The sequence below is a fragment of the Urocampus carinirostris genome, chromosome 9 (assembly GCF_059441175.1).
Source record: "Urocampus carinirostris isolate Australia breed hairy pipefish chromosome 9, RoL_Ucar_1.0, whole genome shotgun sequence".
Taxonomy (NCBI): Eukaryota; Metazoa; Chordata; class Actinopteri; order Syngnathiformes; family Syngnathidae; genus Urocampus; species Urocampus carinirostris.
In genome coordinates this window covers 37,784,097-37,809,867 of record NC_142357.1, presented here as the reverse complement: position 1 = coordinate 37,809,867, position 25,771 = coordinate 37,784,097, and the positions used below count along the sequence as shown (strand labels likewise).

At 40.9% G+C, this 25,771-nt stretch overlaps 1 protein-coding gene across 21 annotated transcripts in view; it reads left to right on the top strand.

Moving 5' to 3' along the window:
- LOC148360213 (protocadherin gamma-A4-like) overlaps positions 1-25,771 on the top strand; it is a 275,781-nt gene that overhangs the window by 113,350 nt on the left and 136,660 nt on the right. Inside the window, exon 1 of one of the 21 annotated variants that reach the window (XM_088343700.1) lies at positions 570-3,091. The exons of 17 other annotated variants lie outside the window; for them this stretch is intronic. In XM_088343700.1, coding sequence (XP_088199826.1) covers positions 701-3,091 — 2,391 coding nt within the window. In that variant the 5' untranslated portion in view covers positions 570-700. Of the gene's footprint in view, positions 1-569; positions 3,092-7,928; positions 10,466-14,672; positions 17,177-25,771 lie in introns of those variants that run through there. 3 more of the 21 variants (XM_088343702.1, XM_088343726.1, XM_088343681.1) reach the window with 3 other exon arrangements.

The window sequence follows — 25,771 nt, the reverse complement described above, 5'->3', positions numbered from 1 at the left end:
GAAATGATTGATGGTTTCTCTATTTGGATTATACTCTTACAGTGCCGTTTTCATATAGGGAGCTTGATTCCCCCTGTGCTAGGAGTTGCATAAAACACTGAGCAGTCTAACTGGTGTTTAGCTTTACAGAAAAATCATACAAACTGATGAAAATAAATAATAGTGTATAATATGCTGACCGGAAAGTGGACAAAGTAAATATTTTGTGCTGTCCATTTATTCTATATAACCAAACAAATATATCGGACTACATACAAGCTATATGGGCTATACTTAATCAAATTTAATTAATTATAACATTTGTCAAAACAAAAAAAACTGTCGGCGACATACAGTGTATTAGTTGTTATATTTTAGTCTTCTAAAGCTTAAAGTACATATTTTATTCGCACTGATAGATATGTTTTATCTACCCAGTTTCATCGACCTATTCCTTACATTGTTCCCAAATGCCTAATTTTGGCAGTGCACTGTCGTGAAAAATGCTCTGGGTGCCGCTGGTGACACGTCACAGAATTGGAGTGAACCGGGCCTGCGCATTTGTCCTCCACTGAGCTCTTTTTATTCCTTCCCTGCTTGGAACCGCGACGGACTGCTCGCCATTTGTTGAGAAAAAAATTATCCGTGGATCATTGTGATTATTTTTGAGATATTATCATTTGAAAAGAACCTTTTAAGTATCCATTTGGAATATTTCGAGATGGCTTGTATATTTTTGCGCACGGTTATTAGAGACGGATGGTGCACACTGCTCGTGATTCTTTGTCTGCACGAACTACGCTCCATGGCCAGCCAGGCTCGCTATTCCGTACCGGAGGAGCAGGCTGAGGGCTCTTTTGTTGGAAACATTGCAAAGGATTTGGGCTTGGATGTGGGGAGACTCGTAACAGGTAAAGCTCGCATTATAACAAAAGAAGATCGGAAACATGTTGATTTGAAGCGAGACAAAGGCACGCTGGTGATTAAAGAGCGTATCGACCGAGAGGAGCTTTGTGGGAAGACGACGCCCTGCAGTTTCAGTTTTGACATCATTTTAGAAAATCCAATCCAGTTGTATCCAGTAACAGTGGAGGTAATGGACATAAACGATAATAGTCCATCCTTTCCACAGTCAGAAATTGATTTAAAAATTGTTGAAAATGCTGCGATAGGTACTCGCTTCTCACTCGAGAATGCATTTGACTTGGACGTTGGGATTAATGATATCCAGAAATATACACTAAAACCCTCAGATCATTTTAAACTGGAAATTAATAATCAGCCAGATGGAGAGCGTTTTATAGAAATGACGTTACAGAAGCTTTTAGACCGAGAGAAGGAGGACACTCTTACTCTAATTTTAATTGCTTCAGATGGTGGTGAGCCCTATAGATCAGGTACAGTGAAAATTCACATAACTGTTCTGGATGCAAATGATAATGCTCCAGTGTGTTCCCAACCTGTTTATAAGGTAAGCATTATGGAAAATTCGCCCGTAGGAACAGTGATCGCCACTGTGAGTGCCAACGATGCTGATGCAGGTCCAAATGGTGAAGTCACTTATACAACACGAGCCATCAAAGAAACAGAGCAACTGTTCAGTGTAAATGTTAAAAGTGGAGACGTTGTAGTTGCAGGGAAACTAGATTTTGAGAAAACTCAGATTTATCAGATCAATGTTCAGGCAAAAGATCATGGAGGGTATACAGATACGTGTAAAGTTATTATTAACATAATTGATGAGAATGATAATGTTCCTATTATAGAACTAATGTCGTTTTCTCAATCTATTCCTGAAGATTCTCCATCCGGCACAACAGTAGCTGTTTTTAATGTGAATGATAAAGATTCAGAAAACAATGGTGTTGTCAAATGCTCCATTAATGATGACGTCCCTTTTAAAATTGAATCTTCCCTGACTCATGGTTATTATACTATAGTGACAGAAGATTTCCTCGACAGAGAAACTGTCCCTGAATTTAATGTCACAATAACAGTGACTGACCAAGGATCTCCACCTCTTTTTGGTACTAAAATTATGAAAATTAAAATATCTGACGTGAATGACAACAAACCCAGATTTCATCAATCAGAATACAGTAAACTAATACCTGAAAACAACTCTCCGGGTTTTTCAGTTTTTGCGGTCAGTGCTACCGACGCAGATTCAGGCCAGAACGCACAAGTGTCTTACTTCCTAGAAGATAAGGAAGTTCACGGTGTAGCCGTGTCTTCTTTTGTCTCAGTCAACTCAGAAAGCGGCCTCATCCAAGCGGTCAAATCTTTTGATTACGAACAAATCAAGTCATTTGACTTTAATGTCACCGCCCGGGATAATGGATCTCCTCCTCTAAGTTCTGTGGCCACCATCAGAGTCCTGATTGTGGACCAGAATGACAACGCCCCTCAGATTCTCTACCCCGTGCAAACAGGCGGTCAGGCACTAGCAGAAATGGTGCCCCGCTCGGCAGAAGTGGGATACCTGGTGAGCAAAGTGGTGGCTGTGGACGTGGACAGCGGGCAGAACGCCTGGCTCTCATATAAAGTGTTGAAAGCCACAGACCGAGCGCTGTTTGAAGTGGGCCTCCACAACGGAGAAATCCGAAGCGTCCGCCAAGTGACGGAGAAAGACGCCGTCAAACAAAGACTGACTGTGGTGGTGGAGGACAATGGCCAACCATCTCGTTCGGCCACGGTCATGGTCAATGTGGTTGTGGCCGACAGCTTCCCTCAAGTGCTGTCCGAGTTCAGTGACCTTGACAAGGACTACGACAACAACCTGACTTTTTATTTAGTCTTGGCACTGGCTGTGGTCTCCTTCCTCTTTGTCGTCTGCTTGCTGCTCATCATATCAGTCAAAGTATACAGGTGGAGGCAGTCTCGTGTCCTCTCCGACCTGCCCGTTATCCCCTATTACCCACCAAGGTACTCGGATACGTTGGGGACAGCCACCCTCCCACACGTGTACAACTACGAGGTGTGCAGGACCACCGACTCCAGAAGGAGTGACATGAAGAACATGCAAGACATGAGTCAGACTTTAGTGAGCTTGGATGGAGTTGATGCTGACAAGAAGCAGATGTCTGGAAACTTTTCACAGATGTCAACTTTAGTGAGTACATCTTTCACTATGTTTAATGTGCTTTTATGGTCGATATGTCCAACAAGTTTTTGCATTCAGAGTATATTTGTCTGATGCATATTCTGCACCAAGGATATCCTCAATTACTCTTTAAGATTAGAATTTATTTTTTTGTTTGCATTCAAGGCTCTAGGATGTGCGGCAGGGTCTTTTTATTATTGTTGATTGGATTTTTTTCCCCAAGTTTATCCACATATGAAGTCTGGCACTTTTCAGTGTTTCCTTTGAAAACAAATAAATAAAGATGCAGTTTATTTTTAATTAATCTTTTTTAGGCTTAATCGATTTTTTTATATTTGTCGAGGTTTTTGGCTTATTCTTGTTGTGTTGAAGTACATGGACGAATTTTTGTCGTCAATTTGTTGAAATACTCCTTCTTGTCATATCATTTCTTGCAAAAGAAACATACTATTTTCTTTAGCTTGAGATTGAAAACAAAATCCCCTCCCCTTAATTCTTAGTCCTTGGTTAAACTCTTTGCTTTAGAACGGCTTTTTGTAGAAGAACGATTTATTGTATTTTTATTTATGTTTCAACCGTCAATTCTTAATAAATATAAAATTGAAATATATCCAGAGACTAGAATTAGGAACGGAATTTATTTGGACATTGACCTAAATGAGTGGCTAACTCCTCACTGTATATAGTTTTGTCCCTATGAATTGTGCTGAAAGACACGTTCACTTGGTCACACATTCACTCATTCACTCATTCACTCATACAGTATTGCAATGATTCCTTTGGATGATTGTATGGTGTGGATATTATTGGCAGGCAATACTAATGTGCTTTAGTTTAAATATGTATTTTATTATATCTGTAATGTGTTTTGGAGTACAGGTGATACTATGTATATATATATATATATATATATATATATATATATATATATATATATATGAATTATTCATCTCTCATCTGTGACATTTCAACATGACAAATACCACGCATCCTCCTCAAAGGGGCGCTGTTACATTTCGAATGGATTCTCAGTGACACATAATGCAGGGCAGCTCTCTTTTACTCCCATTTGGCGCAAGAGAGCTTCACGTCAACAGCAAATGATCGCTGTGGAAATAAACGCTGGATTAAATTGCACCTTATGCCATTTTTTTTATAAATGTATCGCTTCTAATCTGAAAGTAATATTTTTACTTTCAAATGGAGTGGAAATTTGAATATCCGAACTGGGGAGGAATATGGCGGCGGGCAGCTTGCTTCTTTGTCTTGTGCTGTTTTTTTCTAAACGGATCCGAGGCCCAAATCCGCTACTCGATCCCCGAAGAGATGAAAAAAGGCTCACTGGTGGGAAACGTGGCTCAAGATCTCGGTTTGGATCTCAATAGACTGTGCTCTGGGCGTGCACGGATCGTGACCGGGGAGAGCGTGCAGCACGTCGAGCTGCGAGCGGACAAAGGGCTGCTGCTGGTCCGGGAGAGAATAGATCGAGAGGAGCTTTGCAAAGACCTGACGCCCTGCAGTTTTACCTTCGAGATTTTGCTGGAAAATCCAATGGAACTGCACCCTGTCACAATTGAGGTGTTGGATGTGAATGACAATGCTCCCAATTTTGAAAATAGTCATTTAAAATTTGAAATCAGTGAATTGGCCGCGCCCGGCTCCCGTTTTGTTTTGGAGAATGCTTTTGATGCTGATGAGGGCACAAACGGCTTGCGAGGCTATATTTTAACACCTACTGATAATTTTATTTTAAAAGAACACGTCAGCCCGGGAGGGAAAAAAAATGCAGAGATGGTGCTTCAGAAAGCAATTGATAGAGAGGATCAATCACATGTTGCGTTAAAATTAGTGGCTGTGGATGGAGGTAATCCCCAGAGATCAGGTACAGTAATTATAGAAATTACAATTTTAGATGTAAATGACAATGCTCCTGTCTTTAATCAAACTTTATACAAAGCTAAAGTGACTGAAAATGTGCCAAAAGGCACCCACATTCTTACTCTTAATGCAACAGACCAAGATGTTAATTCAAATGGAAAAGTGACATACAAATTTTCCAAATTAAAAGCAAGTATTGCCGATTTATTTTCCATAGACCCGCTGACTGGATCTATAACTATAGAAAAGCAAATAGATTATGAAAAGGACAAAACAGTTGAATTTATGGTTGAGGCTAAAGATCAAGGAGGATTGACTGACTCTGCAAAAGTAGAAATTGAAGTTATAGATTTAAATGATAATGTCCCAGTCATAAATGTTATGTCTTTGACTAGTCTGGTGTCAGAGGATTCCCCTACGGGTACCACTGTTTGTATAATTAACATTAAAGACCTTGATTCTGGTGAAAACGGCCATGTGAGGTGTGCCATTGAAGGCCGAGTTCCATTTAAAATTAAATCCAATGTGAGAAATTACTTTGCAATGGTGACTGATACAAATCTAGATCGTGAAACTGTGCCGGAATACAACATTACAGTTGTAGCTTCAGATTCTGGCTCACCTCCCCTTTCCAGTAAAAAGACTTTTAATTTGAAGGTCTCAGACGTTAATGACAATGCTCCTGTGTTTCCTGTCAGTTCTTACAGTGCTAATCTTGCAGAAAACAATTTGCCAGGCGTTTCTGTACTTAGAGTGAGTGCTAAAGACTCAGATAAAAACCAGAACGCGCACGTTTCTTACATGTTGGAGCAAAGTAACATTGGAGGAAGTCCAATTAGTGACTTTGTGGCTGTCAACGCAGAAAGTGGAGTGATTAGTGCAGTTCGATCCTTTGATTATGAGCAAATTAAGCAAGTGGACTTTGTTGTCAAAGCCCAAGATGGAGGTTCCCCTCCGCTCAGCAGCAACGTCAGTATCCGGGTCCAGATCCAAGACCAGAACGATAACTCCCCTCAAATCCTGTACCCGGTACAGGTACAATGGTGCCCCGCTCTGCAGACGTGGGTTACCTGGTGAGCAAGGTGGTGGCGGTGGATGTGGACTGTGGGCAGAACGCCTGGCTCTCATATAAAGTGTTGAAAGCCACAGACAGGGCGCTGTTTGAAGTGGGCCTCCACAACGGAGAAATCCGAAGCGTCCGCCAAGTAACGGAGAAAGACGCCGTCAAACAAAGACTGACTGTGGTGGTGGAGGACAATGGGCAACCGTCTCGTTCGGCCACGGTCATGGTCAACGTGGTTGTGGCCGACAGCTTCCCTCAAGTGCTGTCCGAGTTCAGCGACCTTGACAAGGAGTTCAATGACAACCTGACATTTTACTTAGTCTTGGCTCTGGCTGTCGTCTCCTTTCTCTTCATTGTCTGTTTGCTGCTCATCATATCAGTCAAAGTGTACAGGTGGAGGCAGTCTCGTGTTCTCTCCGACCTGCCCGTTATTCCTTATTACCCGCCCAGGTACTCAGATACTTTGGGGACGGCCACCCTCCCCCACGTGTACAACTATGAGGTGTGCAGGACTACCGACTCCAGAAGGAATGACTTGAAGAACATGCAAGCCATGAATCAGAGTTTAGTGAGCGTGGATGGCGTTGATGCTGACGACAAGCAGAAGTTAGGAAATTTTTCACAGATGTCAACTTTGGTGAGTCAAAAATGTCACATTACCGTTTTGGGGTGATTCATATTATTTGAATGAACGCCATTCTGTAAACTTAAACAGCTGTAATTTTGGGAAGATGATAAAAAAGAGTCCTGGTGGATATTACAGTATGGCATGTTGAGGGTATCTTTCATTTATTTGGGCTTTTTTTCATTTTTGTAATTTAAAAATCAAATCCAAATCTCTTTTTTTTTTAACAAGGACAATGCTTGTAGCCTGTTTTTTCTGTTAATTCACTCAACCAAAAGCACATGTAATATCTAACTTCTTACACATCCAACTTATAGTTATATATGCTCTTTATCTTATTTGTGGTCTTTGTGGTCTACAGTAAATACAACAGTCTAGCCTATATTCTTCATTCTGGATTCCAGCAATAGTTTTGGTATTATTTTATATGGTCCCAGCCTATTATGTCAGTGATCAACGGCAGCTCAGGTAATCCAAGGTGTTGTAAGTGTGCTTCTTTACCAAGTATTTCATTTTGTCAACTTTCTACATTTTTTACTCTTCCTTACGGACCATACTACATTCCAGAAGCTCAGAAGTTTCAGAACCATAGACAGCAACTCATGTTTTGCACTAAATTGTGTAGGATGCAAACTAGGTCTGGTTCACCTATTTTGGACACGATCATTAAATATTTATATTAATTTTACAGTTATGTTAACTTTTTATTTATTTTGTAGACATTTATTTTTCAATCTTTTTGGAGGGGTACAATAACTTAAAATATCCAAAAAGATTTTTAAGTACCCATTTAAACAGCAAAAAATGATTATTGATTGACACTGAATGACTCAAATAAACAAAAAGGTCAAACAATACATATTTAATAAATTAAACATATCTGATTTTTGAGAGCAAAATAAAAACTAATAAATATTTTAGCTTTATAGTCATTACCTCTCACCGATGAAGGAGTGAAACAAAATATACATTGAAATTGCCTAAATTGGAAGAAGTAAAATCTGTTTGCTGTACGCAACATCGACCACTAACATGATCATGCAGGGTTAAAATTGAAAAAAAGATTTTGTGGCTGGAATGTGCCTTTTGAAACTCATACCTAGTTAAATATGGCGCCAATTAAAATATTTTGCCTTGCACATAAGACATTTTAAATGGGCTGAAGGATACATTCTAACGGCCCTGCAATACCGTAAAAATGCTCTGGGTGCCACTGGTGACACATCACAGAATTGTAGTGAAACGGGCCTACGCAGTTGTCCTCCTCTGAGGGCATATTTTTATTCGTTTGCTACATGGGGAGACGACGGACCGCTGGTCATTTGCTGAGAGATATTTTTGGGTGGGTCATTGTGATAATTTTTGGGGTATTCTAATTTGAAAAGAATACCTTAAATGATCTATTTGGAATATTTTTGTTGATTTCACGATGACTTGGAATTGTTTGCGCACGATCAGAGACGGATGGCGCACACTGCTTGTGATTCTTTGTCTGTACGAGCTGCCCTTCGTGGTCGGCCAGGCTCGCTATTCCATACCGGAGGAGCAGGCGGAGGGATCTTTTGTTGGAAACATCGCAAAAGATTTGGGCTTAGATGTGGGGAGACTCGTGTCAGGTAAAGCTCGAATTATCTCCAAAGGAGGCCGACAGTATGTTGATTTAAAGAGAGACAAAGGCACGCTCGTGATTAAGGAACGCATCGACCGAGAGGAGCTTTGTGAGAAGACGACGCCCTGCATTTTCAGTTTTGACATCATTTTAGAAAATCCAATCCAGCTTTATCGGGTAATAGTGGAAGTTGTGGATATAAATGACAATAGTCCATCCTTCCCACAGTCAGAAATTGATTTAAAAATTGTTGAAAATGCTGCAATAGGCACCCGTTTCTCTTTAGCAAATGCAGATGACCAGGATGTTAGTACCAATGATATACAAAATTATATACTTAAACCATCAAGTGACTTTAAATTAGAAATACACAATCAACAAAATGGAAAAAAGGTGATCGAAATGGTGTTACAAAAGCTTTTGGACAGAGAAAAAGAGGAGAGCCATACGCTCATGTTAATTTCTTCCGATGGTGGTGAGCCACATAGATCAGGGACCGTGAGAATTCACGTCACTGTGCTGGATGCAAACGATAATGCCCCAATTTGTACACAACCTATTTATAAGGTAGAGGTACCAGAAAATTCTCATGTAGGAACTGTGATCACAACTGTGAGTGCAACGGATGCAGATGCTGGCCTCAATGGTGATGTCACTTTCTCGATTCCTCATATTACACAAGAAAAATCCCATTTTTTTAATGTTGATAAAAAGACAGGACAGATCAAAATCAGCGGTAAATTAGATTATGAAAAATCAAAAAGATACGAATTAAATGTCCAAGCAAGTGACCAAGGAGGTTATAGTGATACATGTAAAGTAATTATTAATATAATTGATGAGAATGACAATATCCCCACCATAGAATTGATGTCATTTCTTCAATCCATACCTGAGGATTCTCTTCCAGGGACAACTGTTGCTGTTATTAATGTAAACGATGAAGACTCTGAGAGCAACAGTCTTGTAAAGTGCTCCATAGATGACGACGTCCCTTTTAAAATTGAGTCTTCTCTTACTGGTTATTACACTATAGTGACAGAAAATTTCCTAGACAGAGAAACTGTCCCTGAATATAATGTCACAATAACTGTGACTGACCAAGGCTCGCCACCTTTGTCTAGTACTAAAAATATCAATGTAAAAATATCTGACGTGAATGACAACCCACCCAAATTCCATCAATCAGAATATAGTAAGACTTTACCCGAGAACAATTCTCCTGGTTTTTCAATTTTTAGAGTCAGTGCTAATGATGCAGATGCGGGCCAGAATGCTCATGTCTCTTACTTCCTGGAGGAAAAAGAGGTCAACGGCATAGCTGTGTCTTCTTTTGTCTCGGTCAACTCCGAAAACGGCCTCATCCATGCAGTCAAATCTTTTGATTATGAGCAGATTAAGTCTTTTGACTTTAATGTCACCACCCGAGATAACGGATCCCCTCCCTTAAGTTCCGTGGCCACAGTCAGAGTCCTGATCATGGACCAGAACGACAACGCCCCTCAGATCCTATACCCTGTCCAGATGGGCGGACAAGCACTCGCAGAAATGGTTCCCCGCTCTGCGGAAGTGGGCTACCTGGTGAGCAAAGTGGTGGCAGTGGACGTGGACTGCGGGCAGAATGCTTGGCTCTCTTACAAATTGTTGAAAACCTCAGACAAGTCACTGTTTGAAGTGGGCCTCCACAATGGAGAGATCCGAATTGTCCGTCAAGTGACCGATAAAGACGCCATCAAACAAAGACTGACTGTGGTGGTGGAGGACAACGGGCAGCCCTCCCGTTCGGCCACGGTGGTGGTCAACTTGGCGGTGGCGGACAGCTTCCCTCAAGTGCTGTCCGAGTTCGGCGACCTTGACAAGGACTACGACAACAACTTGACTTTTTACTTAGTCTTGGCGCTGGCTGTGGTCTCCTTCCTCTTTATTGTCTGCTTACTGCTCATCATATCAGTCAAAGTGTACAGGTGGAGGCAGTCCCGTGTCCTCTCCGACCTGCCCGTTATCCCCTATTACCCGCCAAGGTACTCAGATACTTTGGGGACAGCCACCCTCCCCCACGTGTACAACTACGAGGTGTGCAGGACGACTGACTCCAGAAGGAGTGACGTGAAGAACATGCAAGCCATGAGTCAGAGTTTAGTGAGCGTGGATGGAATTGATGCTGACAACAAGCAGAAGTCAGGAAACTTTTCCCAGATGTCAACTTTGGTGAGTGAAGTGTTTCTTTTGTGCCATTTGATTTAGGTCAGTGTTTATCCTTACCATTAAAACTGAAATCTTACAAACTCTCACTTTCCAGAAATATTTTCATATTAGAAACAGAATTTTATCAATTACAACACAAACACAAAACATACATTTGCAATGAGGAATTGTTTTGAAATCATTTCCTATTTAAGGCTGACGTAAGAAGACTGGATTGGATTTGTCCAAGGTGCTGTAAATCTTTACTTTGCTACATGGGCCCACAGCTTCACGTGGGGAAAAATATATTTCAAAATGTCATTTTTTTCACCACCCAATTCAATCATCTAAAGAAATAGACACTTGATGTGCATGTTTTTAAATCTCATTTGTCTAACAAATAGTCCCAGTTTTGAACTTTAAAGTAAATTCATTGACATTTTCAATTAGTGCAATTTTTCAGCATAAATTGGTAGTCGCTGTCCAAGGTGCTGAAGTTGTCCGACTTTAATTCAACACCTGCGATCAAATGTTGAATCCGTTATCAGTTTGACAACCTGCTAGAAACTTGGCTTTGCTGTATACACAGTGGTTTGATAAAGTTAACTCTGTCTTTTTTGAGTGCTGAGTAAAGTCTCACGAGATACTATAGAGCTAGCGGGACCGAAAGTTGAGTTGAATCTAATTGCACTCTGAAGTATGTTTGCTACACGTGTAGTGCCAAGACATTTAAAAACCAAAACAGTCCAAACGATTGAAGATAATTTATAATTACATAAAAACATAGAGAAGTAGGGAACGTGTTTTAAAGTTTGTCTATTCTTAGTTTTATATGTGTACAGTGAAAGCTTGTTTCAGTAGCTGAAATCCTCCTGTTCTGGGATTTAAAAGAACGAGGAGCCTGACTTCAATTTTGCAACACAAAAACGTACATATAATATTCTTCTGACTTTGAAAGTTAACCAGCCAAATTATTGTTGTTGTCCATTCATTCTTTAAAACCAGTCAGACATATTAAGCTAAATAAAAGTACCTTAATGTGAGTTATACTCATAATATTTGTTTCATATTGTTGGTTTTTTTTGGGCTGAAAATATCAGCAACTGATATTAATTCCTATTCTTCATTCTAAAGCGAGAATGGTTGCATTTTTCAACATGGTTGGAGTTATTTTACTTGGAATCTCTTTTTCCATCGCTTCCAAAAGCCTGTTTAGTATTGTTTGTTACTAAAAGTAATTGCAATCCCACTAAAATGCTCTGGTGCTGCTGGTGACACGTCAGATAATTATTGTGAAAGGGGCCTGCGCAGTGGTCCTCCTCTTGAGGCATCTTTTTATTTGTATGCTGCTCCCGAAGACAACGGACTGCTCGCCATTTGCTGAGAGATATCTTTCTGTGAATCATTGTCCTTATTGTTTGGGATATTCTAGTTGTATGTTGTTGGAATCAGATCAAAATATCTTGGGATTTATGATGCCTTGGATGCGTAAAATTAGAGACAGATGGCTCACACCGCTTGTGATTCTTTGCCTGTACGAGCTGCGCTCCGTGGCTGGCCAGGCTAGCCATTCCGTACCGGAGGAGCAGGTGAAGGGCTCTTTTGTTGGAAACATCTCGAAATATTTGGGTTTGGATGTGGGCAGACTTGTGGCAGATTAAACTCCCATAATAACCAAATGTATCTGCAATACGTTGATTTAAAGCAAGACAAAGGCAGGCTCGTAATTAAAGAGCACATCGACTGAGAGGAGCTTTGTGGGAAGACGAAGCCCAGCAGCTTCAGCTTTGACGTCATTTTAGAAAATCCCATTTAACTTCAGAGGGTAATAGTCGAAGTTGTGGATAATAATAATAGTCCAACCCTCCCACTATCGGAAATTAATTTACAAATTGCTGAAAGTTTGTCTCAGGGAACCAAATTTTCTTTAATGAATGCAAAAGACCTGGATATTGGAATTCATGATATACAGAAATATCAGATTATTTCAAATTGTAAATACAAAGCATACCAGAGGGAGCAAAATTTATAGAAGTTACTTTACAGAAATCTTTAGATCAAGAGAAGGAGAACAGTCAGGCACTCATGATTATTGCTAAAGATGGTGGTGAGCCGCATAAATCAGGGACCCTGAAAGTTCACATCACTGGATGCAAACGATAATTCACCAATGTGTGTTCAACTTTTTTATATAGTAGATGTGCCAGAAATTTCACCTGAAGGTATGTTGATTACAGTTGTAAGTGCAAACAATGTTGATGCAGGCCTCAATGGAGAAGTCACATATTTTATTAATCAAGTTACTGAATCAACAAAGGAAATGTTTGCAATTAATGTGAACTCAGGAGAAATTGAAATTAGTGGACTGTTTAATTTTGAGAAATCTATCAAATGAATGCTCATGCCAGGGATCATGGAGGTTATACAGATACATGTAAAGTAATTGTTAATGTATTTCTCAAGCCATTCCTGAGTGAAGTCATGAAGTCCTGCATTGACGAAAATTGAGTAATCTCTTATTACACTGCAGTGACTGAAAAATTCCTACACAGGGAAACTGTCCCTCAAAATAATGTCAAAATAACCATGACTGATCAAGGCTCGCCAACTTTCAATAATAGTAAAAATATTAATCTTGAAACCCACACAAACTCCATCAATCAGAATATAGTAGGACTGAATCAGATAATAACTCTCCTGTTTTTTTAATTTTTACTGTCAGTGGTAATGATGTAGACATGGGCCCAGAATACTCGAGTGTCTTACCTTCTAGAGGAGAAAGAAGTTCATAGTGCAGCCATGTCGTCTTTCGTCTAAGTCAACTCTGAAAATTGCCTCATCCAGGCAATTAAATCTTTTGATTATGGCAAAATCAACTCCTTTGACTTTAATGTCTCTGGCTGGGAAAACAGATCCCCTCGTCTGAGTTCCATAACCACCGTCCGAGTTCTGATCATGGACCAAAATTACAACTCCACTCAGATCCTGTACCCTGTCCAGACAGGAGGCCAGGCATAGACAGAAATGCTTCCCTGCTCTGCAAAGGCGGACTACCTGGTGGGCAGAACGCCTAGCTCTCCTATAAAGTGTTGAAAGCCACAGACAGGGCACTGTTTGAAATGAGCCTCCACAAAACAGAAATCTGAAGCGTACGACAAGTGACGGATAAGGACGGCGTCAAACAGTTCTATTTAAGTGTTGTACTGTCTACAAGTGTGTCTTAGAGTAGTGTGTCCTAGCATAGTGTTTTTTTAACCTTTTAGACACTAAGGGCTGAAAGAAACACAATTTCAATTCTCTGTTTATGCAGCAGAATTGACAATAAAGCTGACTTTTACTTTGATTTTAGCAACTTTGACAAAGATTACGACAACAACCTGACTTTTTACCTAGTCTTGGCGCTCGCTGTTGTCTCCCTTCTCCTTATTGTCTGCTTGCTGCTCATTGTATTAGTCAACGTGTACAGGTGGAGAGAATCTCATGTCTTATCCGATCTGCCAGTCATCCTCTAATACCCACCCAAGTTTTGAGATACTTTGGGGAACACCACCCTACGTTAGGTGTACAGCGATGAGGTGTGCAGGACCACAAACTCTAGAAGGAGTAACATGGATAACATGCAAGCCATGAGTGATAGTTTAATGAGTGTAGATGGAGTGCATGCTGACCACAAGCAGATGTCAGTAAAGTAAGTGTGTCAAATGATTCAATTTATGCCATTCGATATTTTTGTTATTGTCTATCCTCATATTTAAAACAAAGGTGTTGCAACGTGCTGTTGGTCTTGTTAGTTATTGTTCTATGAGCATGTGGATTTTCTAACTGGAGACACAAATAAAATATCATGAAAATTCAATGTGGAATTGTTTGGAATGAATTTCCTACGATTATACATATGATTATTTTTTTGTTCGGTTATTATTGACACTGTCCAAGGTGCTTAAGAATTTTCCCTTTCTGATTATTCATTACAATGTCTTACAGTTATGCTCAACTTTAGCATAACTGAAAGTCATCGCAATGAATAATTACAGCTAAAGGGTTAGGGTTATGTTAAATGGTAATTGTGCTGCATTTATATAGCTATTTACCAGTCAATGAGGACCTCGTGCTGAGTTGTAATGCCGTGAAAATACTCTGGGTGCCACTAGTGACACGTCATAGGAACGGGGTGGCACAGGTCTGCGCAGTTGAGCCCCTCTTTGGCTCCCTTTTTTTATCTCGAGCTCAGAAAGACGACGGATGATCACCATTTGCCGTGAGATATTTTCCTCGGATCGCTCTGATTGTTTAAGGGAACCTACTCCTCGTATTATATACGAATCACCTCGATATTTTTTTGGATATACGATGTCTTGGACTTGGATACATGCAGTGAGGGGCGAATGGCGCACACTGCTTATGATTCTTTGTCTGTTGGAGCTGCGCTCCGTGGCTGGCCAGGCACGCTATTCCATACCGGAGGAGCAGGCGGAGGGTTCTTTTGTTGGAAACATTGCAAAGGACTTGGGGTTGGATGTGGGCAGACTTGTGGCAGGTAAAGCTCGCATTATAACAAAAGAAGATCGGCAATATGTCGATTTGAAGCGTGACAAAGGCACGCTTGTGACGAAAGAGCGCATCGACCGAGAAGATCTTTGTGGGAAGACGACACCCTGCAGCTTCAGTTTTGACATCATTTTAGAAAATCCAATCCAGCTTTATCGAGTTACAGTGGAGGTTGTGGACATCAATGATAATAGTCCGTCTTTCCCAAAGCCTGAAATTAATCTGAAAATCATGGAAAATGCTGCAGTAGGAACTCGTTTTTCACTTGAGAATGCAGAGGACCCTGATGTTGGTGTAAATGATATTGAAAAATATGTACTTAAACCTTCAAATGATTTTAAGTTGGAAATTCAAAGTCGGCCAAATGGAAGGAAATTAATTGAAATGGCGTTACAGAAGCCTCTAGACCGGGAAAAAGAAGAAAGCATTACACTGATGTTGATTGCTTCAGATAGTGGTGAGCCACATAAATCAGGGATGGTGAGAATTCACATCACTGTGATGGATGCAAACGATAATGCACCAGTTTGCTTTCAACCTGTTTATAAGGTCGATGTGCCAGAAAATTCCCCTGTAGGAACACTCATCACCACTATTAGTGCCAGTGATGCAGATGCAGGCCTCAATGGTGACGTAACATTTTCCACTCGCACCACCAAAGAAACAGAAAGGTTGTTTGACATAAATCTTAAAACAGGCGATCTAAAAATTACCGGCAAATTAGATTATGAAAAATCACATAACTATGAATTGGATATTCATGCCAGTGATCATGGAGGTTATACAGATACATGTAAAGTAATTGTTAATGTAATTGATGAGAATGATAATGTCCCTACAATAGAACTAATGTCATTTTCTCAGTCTATACCTGAGGATTCTACCCCAGGTACAACTGTTGCTGTTATTAATGTGAATGATAAAGATTCCGAGAGCAATGGTGTCATTAAGTGCTCAATTGACGATGATGTACCTTTTAAAATTGAGCCTTCTCTAAATGGTTACTACACTATAACAACAGAAAATGTTCTAGACAGAGAAACAGTCCCTGATTATAATGTAACAATTACAGTGACGGATCTAGGCTCACCGCCTCTTTCAAGCACTAAAAACATCAATATTAAAATATCTGACGTAAATGACAACCCTCCCAAATTCCATCAATCGGTCTACAGTAAAACTGTCCCTGAGAACAATTCTCCTGGGTTTACCATATTTACAGTAAGTGCTAGCGATGCAGACTCTGGCCAGAATGCTCGAGTGTATTATTTCCTGGAGGAAAAGAAAATTCACGGAGTAGCAGTGTCATCTTTTGTTTCAGTCAATTCTGAAAACGGCCTTATCCAGGCAATTAAATCTTTTGATTATGAACAAATCAAGTCCTTTGACTTTAACGTCACCGCCCGGGATAATGGTTCCCCTCACCTGACTTCCATGGCCACTGTCAGAATCCTGATCATGGACCAGAACGACAATACCCCTCAGATCCTGTACCCAGTCCAAACTAGTGTCTCGGCGCTAGCGGAAATAGTGCCACGCTCAGCAGAAGTGGGCTACCTGGTGAGCAAAGTGGTGGCTGTGGACGTGGACAGCGGGCAGAACGCCTGGCTATCCTATAAAGTGTTGAAAGCCACAGACAGGGCGCTCTTTGAAGTGGGCCTCCACAACGGAGAAATACGAAGTGTTCGCCAAGTGACAGATAAAGATGCCGTCAAACAAAAGCTGACTGTGGTGGTGGAGGACAACGGGCAGCCCTCTCGTTCGGCCACGGTGGTGGTCAACATGGCGGTGGCGGACAGCTTCCCTCAGGTGCTGTCAGAGTTCAGCGACCGTGACAAGGAGTTCAATGACAACCTGACATTTTACTTAGTCTTGGCTCTGGCTGTGGTCTCCTTTCTCTTCATTGTCTGCTTGCTGCTCATCATATCAGTCAAAGTGTACAGGTGGAGGCAGTCTCGTGTTCTCTCCGACCTGCCCGTCATCCCCTATTACCCGCCCAGGTACTCGGATACTTTGGGTACAGCCACCCTCCCCCACGTGTACAACTACGAGGTGTGCAGGACGACTGACTCCAGAAGGAGTGACGTGAAGAACATGCAAGCCATGAGTCAGAGTTTAATTAGCGTGGATGCAGTTGATGCTGATAGCAAGCAAATGCCAGGAAACTTTTCACAGACATCAACTTTGGTGAGTCAAAAATTTCACATTTTGGGGTTATTCATATTAATTTAATGAACACCATTCTGTCAACTAAAACAGATATAATTTTGTGAAAATGACAAAAAGGAGTCTGGGTGGATATTCCAATATGGCATATTAAGTGAATCCTTCAATTTTGTATTTATTTTGGTTTTGTTCATTAAATCATTCTGACCATTGTATTTTTACTGTAATCTGTTTTCTAGTTAATCCCATCAACCAAAAGAACATATGATATACTGTATAACTTCTTACATATCCAACTAATAGAGCTTTATCCATGTTGTGTGCCAGTTGGCCATCTTGTGTTAGTGTTAATAGGTGCATTTAATAATTTATATTCTTCATTTCGGACTGCAGTGATAGTTTTGGTATTTTCTTCGATAGTGGTGTTTTATTAATATTTGGGATTATTGGGGAAATGATTTGAGAGCTAAATAAAAGTACTACTATAGATATATTTGCCATTACTACCCACCATAGGTAAGAATAAAACAACACATTGCATTTCCCCATAGAAGATATAAATTATTTTTCCTTAACAACACCAGGATCACTAACATGTTTATATTGTGCAGGGTTTCACTAAAAACAATTTTATGGCTTGAATGTGCGTGTTGAAACTCATTTCCAGTTAAACTATAGCGTCAATTAAAACATGCATAGCACATGAGACATTGACAATGAGCTGAAGAACGCATTCTACCGGCCGTACAATGCTGTGAAAATGCTCAGGGTGCGGCTGGTGACACGTCACAAAATTGAGTAAAAGGGGCCTGCACGGTTGTCTTCCTCTTGGGGCTTTTTTTTTTTATTCGTCAGCTGCTCGTGGAGACTATACGGACAGCTATCAATTTGCTGCATGATATTTTATGATCATTGTGATCATTTTCTGAGGTTCTATTTAAAAAAAAAAACAAAGTGTACATTTGAAATAATTTTGAGGATGTCAAGATGGCTTGTATTTTTTCCCCCGCCGAGTGACGGATAAAACACCGTCAAACAAAGACCGACTTTGGCGGTGGAGGATAATGAGCAGCTCTCTTGTTCGGCCATTTTGGTGGTAAACGTGGCGGTGGCGGACAGCTTCCCTCGAGTACTGTGTCAGATTTCAGTGACCATGACGTGGGATACGAAAACCTGACTTTTCATTTAGTCTTGGCGCTGGGTGTGGTCTCATTCCCCTTCGTTGTCAACTTGGTGCTCATTGTGTCGGTCCAAAAGTACAGGTGGAGGAAGTTTCGTGTCCTCTGAGACCTGCCCGCCATCCCCTTACCGACCAGGTACTCGGGTTGGGGACGGCCACCCTCACCCCACATGTACAACTGTAGGTGTTCAGGATGACCGACACGGGAAGGAGTGATGTGAAGAACATGCCAGCCATGACCCAGAATTTAGTGAGAGTGGATGGAGTTGATCCTGACAGCAAGCCAATATCAGGAAACTTTCAACCAGATTTCAACCATGTGGTAACACATTTTTTTACATTTATGGTGTATTTATTTGTCAACTCGATATACCCAGAAGGAAATCTAGTATTACCTGATATGGTAAGTGAATATACATCTATAGTTTGGTGCTTTAAGTCCCAAAAAGGTTACATAGTTTGAGCTAAGTTGATTCATCTCATCTCATCTCATTAGCCGTACCGCTTATCCTCATTAGGGTCGCGGGGGCTAAGTTGATTATTTAATAAGAATAATACATTTATCCACATATAAAAGATATATTACTTCACAGCATGTTGTTCCTGTTTGAAGCCTATTATGAATATAAACCCGAATGTATGTTGAAATGGTTATTTTTGAGGTCTTCACTTGTTCTAATGGTTGTGTAGTTCCTTATAAGGTTTTAACTGGTGGTTGTTGCATATCAGGCAAAAGTATATAAATAGGGATTTTAAAATATGTACTAAAATATACATTTTATGACATATTAGTTGACTTGGTGTAAAAGGAGCCTTGTTTGTTGCTGTCTATGTAACTGAGGAACAACTGATTGTTTTTGAAGAGCTCACAGTAAAGGAAGGAACTATTACATCATAGTCCCAACATTGTATTTAACAAACAGGTGTCCTGTCGCTTTTATTTTATGCATTAGTTATTACAATTTATTTTTGTGTAAGTCTAAAATGTATCCTCCAAGAAGAGACGTATGGTTTTGTTTGGAGTTGGAACCGTTTTAGCGTGTCTTTAGTAATGGTGTTTGTACACAGAGCTTCTCTAACTGGGTTATTTGTCTGCATTTGCCTCAAAGGGGCGCTGTTACATTTCAAATGGATTTTTGTTGCTGCGTAATTCAGGCCAGCTCTCTTTTTTACTGCCATTTGGTACAGGAGAGCTTTGCGTCAACAGCTTGTGATTGCTGCGCTAAAAGACGCTTGACAAATTACTTTTAAAATAATTTCTGCATAATATATCATCTCTACTTGAAGAGGATTTTTGTTTTCAAATGGAAGGGAACAATAATCATCTCAGAAGGGGAAGACTGTGGCGACAGACAGCCTGCTTCTTTGTCTTTTGCCTTTTTTTCCTAAATGGATCCGAAGCCCAAATGCGCTACTCGATTCCCGAGGAGATCAAAAAAGGCTCACTGATCGGAAACGTAGCCCAGGATCTTGGTTTGGATCTCAGTAGGCTCCGTTCTGGGCGTGCACGGATCGTGACTGGGGATAACGTGCAGCACGTCGAGCTGAGAGCGGACAAAGGGCTGCTACTTGTCCGGGAAAGAATAGATCGAGAGCAGCTGTGTGGAGACGTGACGCCATGCAGTTTCACCTTTGAGATTTTAATGGAAAACCCCATGGAGTTGCACCCTGTGACCATCGAGGTTTTGGATGTGAATGACAATGCTCCTACATTTGAAAATGATAATTTAATATTTGAAATTAGTGAATCTGCTGCACTTGGCTCCGGTTTTGTTTTAGAGACAGCCTCTGATGCTGATGTAGGTTCAAATAGCGTACAGAAATATATTTTAATCCCGAGTGATCATTTTGTTTTAAAACACCAAGCCACTCCTGGGGAAAGTCAGCATGCCAAAATGGTTCTTCAGCAAGCCTTAGACAGAGAAATAATACCACGACTCTCTTTGAAATTGGTGGCGGTGGACGGTGGAACCCCACAGAAATCAGGTACAGTAAATATAGAAATTAATATATTAGATGCAAATGACAATGCTCCTGTCTTTAACCAAACATTGTATAAAGCTAAAGTGACTGAAAATACCCTAACAGGTACCCACATTCTAAATGTTAATGCCACTGATGCCGACAGCGGCTCAAATGGTAAAGTAACTTATGCATTTTCAAAATCAAAAGTCGGGATAACAACAATGTTTCATTTAGATGAGAATACGGGAAGTATCTCTATTCTGAAACAAATTGATTATGAAAAAGATAAAATAATACAGTTCATTGTTGAGGCAAATGATCAAGGAGGGCTGAGTGAGTCGACAAAAGTGGAAATCGAAGTAACAGATTTAAATGATAATGCACCAATTATAAATCTAATGTCCTTTACTAGCACTGTGTCAGAAGATTCCCCTGCTGGTACAACTATTGGTATAATTAATGTAAAAGACTTAGATTCAGGTGAAAATGGCCATGTGAGATGTGCAATCATAGGTGAACTTCCATTTAAAATTAAATCCAATCTGAGAAATTACTTTGCTTTGATAATCGATGCTAATTTAGACCGCGAAAGTGTGCCAGACTACAACGTGACAGTTGAAGCTTCAGATACTGGCTCGCCTTCTCTCTCCAGTAAAAAAACTTTTCATTTGAAAGTCACAGATGTCAATGACAATGCTCCTGTCTTTCCGGTCAGCTCTTACAGCGCTAATCTTCCAGAAAACAATTTGCCAGGCATTTCTGTTCTTAGACTGAGAGCTAAAGACTTAGATGAAAAACAAAATGCACGTGTCTCTTACATTTTGGAGCAAAGTGAAATTGGAGGAAGTCCAATCAGTGATTTTGTGGCTGTAAATGCAGAAAGTGGAATCATTACTGCAGTTCGCTCATTCGACTATGAACAAATCAAAGAGCTGACTTTTATTGTGAGAGCACAAGATGGAGGTTCTCCTCCTCTCAGCAGCAGCGTGACCGTCCGAATCTTGATCAAAGACCAGAATGACAATGCCCCTCAAATTCTGTACCCAGTCCAGACAGGTGGGTCTGTCCTGGCAGAATTGGTGCCCCAATCTGCAGAAGCTGGCTACTTGGTGAGCAAAGTGGTGGCGGTGGACGTGGACTGTGGTCAAAACGCCTGGCTCTCCTATAGAGTGTTGAAAGCCACAGACAGGGCGCTGTTTGAAGTGGGCCTCCACAACGGAGAAATCCGAAGCGTCCGCCAGGTGACGGATAAAGACGCAGTCAAACACAGACTTACTGTGGTCGTGGAGGACAACGGGCAGCCTTCTCGTTCGGCCACGGTGGTGATCAACGTGGTGGTGGCAGGCAGCTTTCCTCAAGTGCTGTCCGAGTTCAGCAACCTTGACAAGGAGTATGACAACAACCTGACTTTTTTCTTAGTCTTGGCGCTGGCTGTAGTTTCTTTTCTCTTTGTCTTCTGCTTGCTGCTCATCATTTCAGTCAAAGTGTACAGGTGGAGGCAGTCTCGTGTTCTCTCCGACCTGCCCGTCATCCCCTATTACCCTCCAAGATACTCGGATACGTTGGGTACAGCTACCCTCCCCCACGTGTACAACTACGAAGTGTGCAGGACCACCGACTCTAGAAGGAGTGACGTGAAGAACATCCAAGCCATGAGTCAGAGTTTAGTAAGCGTGAATGGAGTTGATGCTGACAACGAACATATGTCAGGAAACTTTTCTCAGATGTCAACTTTGGTGAGTGAGTTTTTCACTGTTTCAATGTGTTTTTATGGAAGATGTGTTGCACAAGTTATCATATTTAGAGTCTGTTTTTGCATATACTGCACTAAATAAGTCCTCTATTACTCTTTAGGCTTACAGTTTTTACATTCAAGGTTTAATGAAGTGTGGGAGTTTCAAGCTACAGTATGATCTGATTGAATACTTTCTCCAGGTTGATCCAGATATACAGTCTTGACACTTTTCAGAGTATCATATTGAAATCAAACAGAAAACACCGGCAGTACATTTCAAGTCGATCCTTTTTTAGCCATTTACCTGCTTCCTTAATGGATTTAATTGATTTGGATTGATATTTGTCGAGGTTTTGGCTTACTTGTGTACTGTTGAAGTACGTGGACGACATTTTATTTCTCATAATATAAAATACTCCTCCTTTGCCTTATTTTTTCTGCAAAAGGGTGACACTTTTTAATTTGCTTGAGTTTGAGAGACAATGTAAGGGACGTTGTCTCATTAAATTCAAGTCATTTTTCCTCTGTCCGTGGTGCTGAAGATCACAGTCACTCAATGTGTCGACCAGTGGTCATAGAAAAATACTTATTTGTAGCATTTGTGTTACCGAAATTCTTCCATTATATGATTGTATTACATCATTGTTTGTGCAAATTAATACTTTAGTAGTTTGGTTTAAATGTTTACTATATTTTCAATTAACGTGCTAGTACAGGCGATATATATATATATATATATATATATATATATATATATATATATATATATATATATAATTTCACCAGCATATTTTTTTATTTTTTATTTTTTCTCCTATCTGGTATGTCAAAATGGCCAACTACACGTATTCTCCCCAAAGGGGCGCTGTTACATTGGAAATGAATGCTCAGTGCTACGCTGTGGAAGACAGCTCCCTCCTCTGTTTTACTCTCATTTGGCGCAGCAGAGCTTTGCGTCAACATCAAACGATCGCTGCGCTAAATAACACTGGATTAAATTGCATCTAGATAAATACACCGTTTTTATTTTGAAACAATATTTTTGATTTCCTATGGAGTGGAAAAATCCGAGCTGGGGAGTACTATATCGACGGGCAACTGCCCTCTTTGTCTTTGGTTGTTTTTTTCTGAATGGATCAGCTGCACAAATCCGCTACTCAATCCCAGAGGAGATGAAAGGGGGCTCACTGATCGGAAACGTAGCCCAGGATCTTGGTTTGGATCTCAGTAGGCTCCGTTCTGGGCGTGCACGGATCGTGACTGGGGATAACGTGCAGCACGTCGAGCTGAGAGCGGACAAAGGGCTGCTGCTTGTCCGGGAGAGAATAGATCGAGAGCAACTGTGCGGGGACGTGACGCCTTGCAGCTTCAGCTTCGAAGTGATATTAGAAAACCCCACCGAGCTGCATCACGTGACTGTTGAAATTACAGACATCAACGACCACTCCCCGACGTTCAAAAGAAACAACATCCGTTTTGAAATCAGTGAAAATGCAAATCCTGGTGCAAAATTCTCCCTGGCCAGTGCCAAAGACCCGGATGTAGGTGTTAACTCCTTGCGGGAATATTTTTTAACCGAGAATAGCTATTTTGCGTTGAAACAGCATTCTAATGCGGACGGCAAAAAATACGCGGAGATGGTGCTCCAAAAGCCACTTGACAGGGAGTCACTCCCCCTCCTGGCTTTAAAATTAATAGCAGTGGATGGAGGAAGCCCACAAAGGTCAGGTACTGTAAATATAAATATTATTGTTCTTGATGCAAACGACAACGCTCCTGTTTTTAATCAATCCGTGTACAAAGCTTCTGTAATGGAGAACTCTCCTATTGGCCATTCTGTTGTCACTGTTAATGCCACGGACGCAGATTTTGGTTCTAATAGCCTCATTACGTATCATTTTTCCGATATGGACAGCAACTTGCGAGATGTATTTGCTATCCATGAAAAAATCGGGGTCATTTCTGTCTCAGGCTCTATTGATTATGAGAAAAATAAAAAATATGAGCTGCGAATAGATGCAAAAGATCAAGGAGGCTTGACAGACTCATGTAAGGTGGTCATTGACGTCATGGATGTAAATGACAATCCCCCCACCATCAGTGTCATGTCTTTCACAAGTCCCGTGTCAGAGGACTCCCCACCTGGCACAACTATTGCCATTATTAACGTTAAAGACATAGATTCGGCTGAAAATGGACAGGTGACTTGTAGAATTGAGCAAAATGTACCATTCAAAATAAAGTCAAACTTGAGGAATTATTACACGCTGTTAACAGACACTCATTTAGATCGTGAAAGCGTACCGGAGTATAATATAACTGTTATTGCCTCAGACGCAGGGGTGTCGAGTTTGTGGACGAAAACAACTTTTCAGCTCAAAGTCTCGGATGTTAATGATAATGCTCCTGTATTTTCCCAACCATTTTACAGTGCGATTATCTCGGAAAATAATCCCCCTGGCGTTTCAATTCTGACTCTAAATGCAAGAGATCATGATGATAGTCAAAATGCCAGAGTTTCTTATATTTTAGAGGATCGTAGTATCAGGGGCTCTCCTCTTTCTGATTATGTTTCAATAAATGCAGAAAGTGGCATCATTATTGGGGTTCGTTCGTTTGATTATGAGCAAATTAAGCAAGTGGACTTTGTGGTCAGGGCACAAGATGGAGGTTCTCCTCCACTCAGCAGCAACGTGAGCATCAGGATCGTGATCCAGGACCAAAACGACAACACCCCTCAAATCCTGTACCCAGTCCAAACTGGTGGCTCGGTGCTGGCGGAAATGGTTCCCCGCTCAGCAGAAGCAGGGTACCTGGTGAGCAAAGTAGTGGCCGTGGACGTGGACTGCGGGCAGAATGCCTGGCTATCCTATAAGATGTTGAAAGCCACAGAAAGGGCGCTGTTTGAAGTGGGTCTTCACAACGGAGAAATCCGAAGCATCCGACAAGTGACGGAGAAAGACGCTGTCAAACAAAGACTGACTGTTGTGGTGGAAGACAATGGGCAGCCCTCTCGTTCTGCCACGGTGGTGGTTAATGTAGCGGTGGCAGACAGTTTTCCTCAAGTGCTGTCTGAGTTCAGCGACCTTGACAAGGAGTACAATGACAAGCTGACTTTTTATTTAGTCTTGGCACTTGCTGTAGTCTCTTTCCTCTTCATTGTCTGCTTGCTGCTCATCGTATCGGTCAAAGTGTACAGGTGGAGGCAGTCTCGTGTCCTATCCGACCTGCCCGTCATCCCCTATTACCCGCCCAGGTACTCAGATACTTTGGGGACGGCCACCCTCCCCCACGTGTACAACTACGAGGTGTGCAGGACCACCGACTCCAGAAGGAGTGACGTGAAAAACATGCAAGCAATGAGTCAGAGTTTAGTGAGCGTGGATGGAGTTGATGCTGACAACAAACCGATGGCAGGAAACTTTTCACAGATGTCAACTTTGGTGAGTCAAATATTTAGTCATTTAGTTATACAACTTTACTGCAACCGTTTTTATTTTCCACAACATTTTAATATTTGTACATCATAAGAGAGTCAGTGTTGTCTTATGTATACCTGGGACTCCATGTGGCTTCACTTGAGACCCACATTTTAGCCATACTTTTAGGGAACTTTTGTGGATTGTTAACAATCAATGTATATGATACAAAACAAAAAAAATCCGTTATTAATTCAAATGCACAATAGTTTTTAACTTATTTATATATATTTCACTTTAAGTTGTCAGCCATTTAC